At 49.2% G+C, this 5,000-nt stretch overlaps 1 protein-coding gene across 1 annotated transcript in view; it reads left to right on the top strand.

Annotated features, from left to right (window-relative positions):
* Positions 1-5,000, top strand: part of dock4b (dedicator of cytokinesis 4b) — a 139,022-nt gene that overhangs the window by 37,193 nt on the left and 96,829 nt on the right. Inside the window, exons 3-6 of the mRNA XM_056578276.1 lie at positions 950-990; positions 1,680-1,735; positions 2,512-2,608; positions 4,148-4,296. Of these exons, the coding sequence (XP_056434251.1) occupies positions 950-990; positions 1,680-1,735; positions 2,512-2,608; positions 4,148-4,296 (343 nt within the window). The remainder of the gene's footprint in view (positions 1-949; positions 991-1,679; positions 1,736-2,511; positions 2,609-4,147; positions 4,297-5,000) is intronic.

Below are 5,000 nucleotides of genomic sequence, written 5' to 3'. Positions count from 1 at the left end.
CAGTATGTCCGTACTGTCCTAATATTATGGAATGAATGTGCCATATTAAGCTCTCCTATTCTCTACGTTTTTTTTCTGACCAGAGGTTTTAAAATATTCAAATATATTTAACTCTTTCTCCCGCGCTTTTGGCAAACTGGAAATAAATCAAATAAATCCATGACAGATTATGATTATCTGCGCCGTTTACATCCCAATAAAAATTCCTCTGCCTTTCTGCCACGAGACTTAAGAGATAAATGCCGCTGCTTAAATTGGTTGTAAGCCAAGCAAATGAGTTTGGATTAGCTCACGGGATCGCTGGCTGATAGGTGAACGTAGTAGATCATCACCACCACTAACAAAGAACCGGGTTCAGCTCCCCCTCCATGACTCATGTATAACACACAATAAAAGACCAAAGACCCATTTCACCGCGGGTCAGAGGTTTAAAAATGATCTCCTTTACAGTATAATCGTTGGTAATTACTCCAGCTCTGGCCCTGGACCAAATATGTCATAAGACATCCACCCTATTACCCCTTTTGTAAACGGAAATATATTCAGTCCTTCTGATGAATATTCCTCCCGTGCTTCGGCTTTAAGCTGTGTGGTTGCAGATAAACCCCCTCCTCGTACTCGTGTATTTCAATTTGAGTATACGTCTTTCATGCTAAGAGCCTGGGTGGTTGGAAATACGCTTGGGTCCAGGTTAACGGATGTTGCACGGAAAACATAATTTATTTAGTCATTAGTCATTTCGAAGATGCTTTCATCCAATGGCTTTCCAGTGAATTCAGCTGCATGCCATGGAGAAGCATGTAGAGGATTCAGGGATCCTCTCCATAGGATGTCTGTGAGCAGGCTATGGACGTAGGGGATTTAACCCTACGTCCAGGTTGGCAGTTGAACACCCTAGCCGCTGACATGACATTAAAGAAGGAGTCTTCTGTGCTTTTCGTTACTGCAGGCTGGTACCGTGGATTCATCCTGAAGAACCCCAACACCAAGGTGAGAGATGTGTTTGGGTGTGTGCATGTGTACACCAAAATGTGTGACTGTATATATATATAGGTATATACGAATGCAATCGATAAACTTCACTGTGGTGAGTGAAGTTCAATCCATGTCCATGATGGATGGATGGACCCCAGTCTCCGAGGGGGTTCAATTCACCAGGTAGTTGATCTCTTTATCGATCTCATGACGGATTGGACGCTGCCACTTGTGATGTCACCAGAGGATGTGTTTTTTAAATGGCTTTTTTTAACCGAACAGCCAACTTCACACCTGATGGTAAAAAAGGGACCCTTTAATATATTTCCGGCGATTGTGTAGTTCTCGCTCTCTCTCTCTCTCTCTCTCTCTCTCTCTCTCGCTCTGGCTCTGTCTCTCTCTCTCTCCTCTCTCTCTCTCTCTCTCTCTCTCTCTCTCTCTCTCTCTCTCTCTTTCTCTCTCTCTCTCTCTCTCTCTCTCTCTCTCTCTCTCTCTCTCTCTCTCTCGCTCTCTCGCTCTCTCTCTCTCTCTCCCTCCCCCAGTCGGCACTGTAAGTAACAAACGGTCAGCGTATTGATCACGCAGCGTCATGCCTTCTCCCGGTATCGTGGCTGCTAAGGGCTGTTAGCGCTAAATGCTTCCGATAGCGCAGGGAGGGAAGGCTATTGATTAGCGCTGTGTGGCTTCTTCTTCTCCCTCTGAAGGGGATCTTCCCATGCAGCTACATCCACTTGAAGAGCGCCCACATCAAGAACAAAGGGTGAGCAACGTTCACTCTGTGAGTGTGTTTGTGTGGGTTTGCCCAGTCTATTTATATTATCTATGTGTCACTCTTTCTGTGTATGTGGAGTGTGTGTGTATTTTTTGTGTGTGTGTGTGTGCGCGCCGTGTTTTGTCTCCATTCTATTGCCACACTGTACCTCCTTTATGGGAATAGACGTATTCATCTGTATTTTCTTTCTGCTTCCCTGTAAACTTGTACTCTCTGTCTCTGCCCGTGTGCCTGCAACACAATGGGCTTCATGTCCATGATGTGCTGTTCATCGTGTTGTGACAGCCTGGATCCTGCCGTTCCGCATGTGTGTGGGCCCTTTAGTGAAGGCTGCTGTCACACAACGTTCAATCCTACATGTTTTTGCGCATTCACACAAATGTGTGCAAACGTGCGAGGCATACATCGATTACTTTTCATAATTTCAGTCTACATGCATGCGTTCATTTAAGATTGTCTCCATCAGGTGTATAAACATAAAAAAAAACCGATTTCGTTGTAAAGGTGTTTTTTTTAGTCTTTGACACATGTTTTACATATATTTATGTATTTTACAGCGATCTCTCGCTCTCCGTCTCCGTTTTCTCGGTTCCAATTGTTGGTCTCCTCAATGCATTTCCAAAGCCCGGCCGTGAGAACCTACTCCATGTGTTTCACACTTGAACAACCGTCTATGAACCCGCATCATCACCATGACTATGCGACACACGGGCGAGAGAGATGAGTAACGCAGGTCTCTGCTCCGTGTGTGTTCGACCCTGCAGGCAGTTTGAGACGGTCATCCCAACGGAGGACTCCGTCATCACCGAGATGACCTCGACCCTCAGAGACTGGGGGGCGATGTGGAAGCAGCTCTATGTGGTGAGCCGACACACATGTACACACACACACACACACACACACACACACACACACACACACACACACACACACACACACACACACACACACACACACACACACACACACACACACACACACACACGTGCACACGTGCACGAACACACGCACGCTGGTGTACACACACACACATCCTTACACACACACATACACACGTACGTCCTTACATTCCCAAGCCACAAACTCACATGTGCACTGATGAACACACACTTGCACGAATGCAGACACACAAAAAAAGCTTAATGTGGTGAGCCGACACACGCACGCACGCACGCAGGCACGCATGCACGCACGCACGCACAAACGCAAACACACACACACATCCTTACATACCCACACACACACACACACACACATCCTTACACACACACACACTTACACACACACACACATCCTTACACACACACACACTTACACACACACACACACATCCTTACACACACACACACACACACACACACACACACACACACACACACACACACACACACACACACACACACACACACACATCCTTACACACACACACACACACACACACACACACACACACACACACATCCTTACACACCCACACACACATCCTTACACCCCCACCCACACATCCTTACACACAAACACCCACACACCCACACACATCCTTACACCCCCAACCACCCAACAGACACACACACACACACGCGTCCGCAGACACGATCGATGCTGAGCGACTCGTGTATTATCTGCTAGTGAAGTGGATCTGTGTGTCGGGGTCCAGGTCCTCTGCGTGTCTCTCGTCTGAGTGGGGTTCGTGGGGCCCCACGGGTCAGCTCCCAGCTGCCGCGCACACACTCATTAGGCCCCTGGCTTGTGTTTGCCCGCCCATTAAGCTATCTGCCGCCGCTGATTCAATTGAGCTGATGAATGCTCCCGGATCAAAGTGCCTAGATTGCGAGGCGAAGTGCAGCAGGACGCTGGAGCTAATTTGCCACAAATCCATTTGCTTTAAATTTCTGTCTCTCTCTTTCTGTCTCTCTCTTTCTCTCTCTCTCTCAATCGCTCGCTTGCTCTCTCTCTCTCTCTCTCTCTCTCTCTCTCTCTCTCTCTCTCTCTCTCTCTCTCTCTCTCTCTCTCTCTCTCTCTCTCTCTCTCTCTCTCTCTCTCTCTCTCTCTTAATGACGACTTGGAGTGCCATCTTGAACCCTCTCCCCCTTGCTCTCATGCTCTTCTCCCTTTGCCTTCATCTTCTGTTGTCTTTCACTCCCTCCACCTTCTCTCTTTTGGTCTCCATCTTTGTTCCCCGGTCGGTTTCTTAAACCCTCTTTTTCTCTGGTGATATATGTATTTCTCTCACTCTCTGCCCCCTCTGTCTCTTTCTATCCATGCATCTGATTTATAATTGTGTCCCAATTGTGTTCAACCCTTGTTTCTCTAACAACTCTCTCTCTCTTTCTCCCTCTCTCCCCCTCTCTCTCTCTACCCCCCTCCCTCTCTCTCCCCCTATCTCCCCCGCCCCGACAGAAGAACGAGGGTGACCTGTTCCACCGGCTGTGGCACGTGATGAACGAGATCCTGGACCTGCGGCGGCAGGTGCTGGTCGGCCATCTGACGAACGACCGCATGAGGGACGTCAAGCAGCACATCACGGCCCGGCTGGACTGGGGCAACGAGTGAGTGGAGGGGGGGGGACTGCCCGCTGGAGGGAGGGATGGATGGATGGCTGTGAGAGAGGCACAGCGACCACAGCCATGACATGAAGAAACAGACACATGGGCGATGGTTGGATGGATGGATGGATGGATGACTGTGAGAGAGGCACAGCGACCACAGCCACGACATGAAGAAACAGACACATGGGCGATGGTTGGATGGATGGATGGATGGATGACTGTGAGAGAGGCACAGCGACCACAGCCACGACATGAAGAAACAGACACATGGGTGATGAATGGATGACTGTGAGAGAGGCACAGCGACCACAGCCACGACATGAAGAAACAGACACATGGGCGATGGTTGGATGGATGGATGGATGGATGACTGTGAGAGAGGCACAGCGACCACAGCCACGACATGAAGAAACAGACACATGGGCGATGGTTGGATGGATGTGAGAGAGGCACAGCGACCACAGCCACGACATGAAGAAACAGACACATGGGGGATGGATGGATGGCTGTGAGAGAGGCACACCGACCACAGCCACGACATGAAGAAACAGACACATGGGGGATGGATGGATGGATGGATGGATGGATGACTGTGAGAGAGGCACAGCGACCACAGCCATGACATGAAGAAACAGACACATGGGGGATGGTTGGATGGATGGATGGATGGATGGATGGCTGTGAGAGAGGCACAGCGACCACAG

This window comes from Gadus chalcogrammus, chromosome 19, assembly GCF_026213295.1.
Source record: "Gadus chalcogrammus isolate NIFS_2021 chromosome 19, NIFS_Gcha_1.0, whole genome shotgun sequence".
NCBI classification, from domain to species: domain Eukaryota; kingdom Metazoa; phylum Chordata; class Actinopteri; order Gadiformes; family Gadidae; genus Gadus; species Gadus chalcogrammus.
This window is presented reverse-complemented; position numbering and strand designations above follow the sequence as displayed.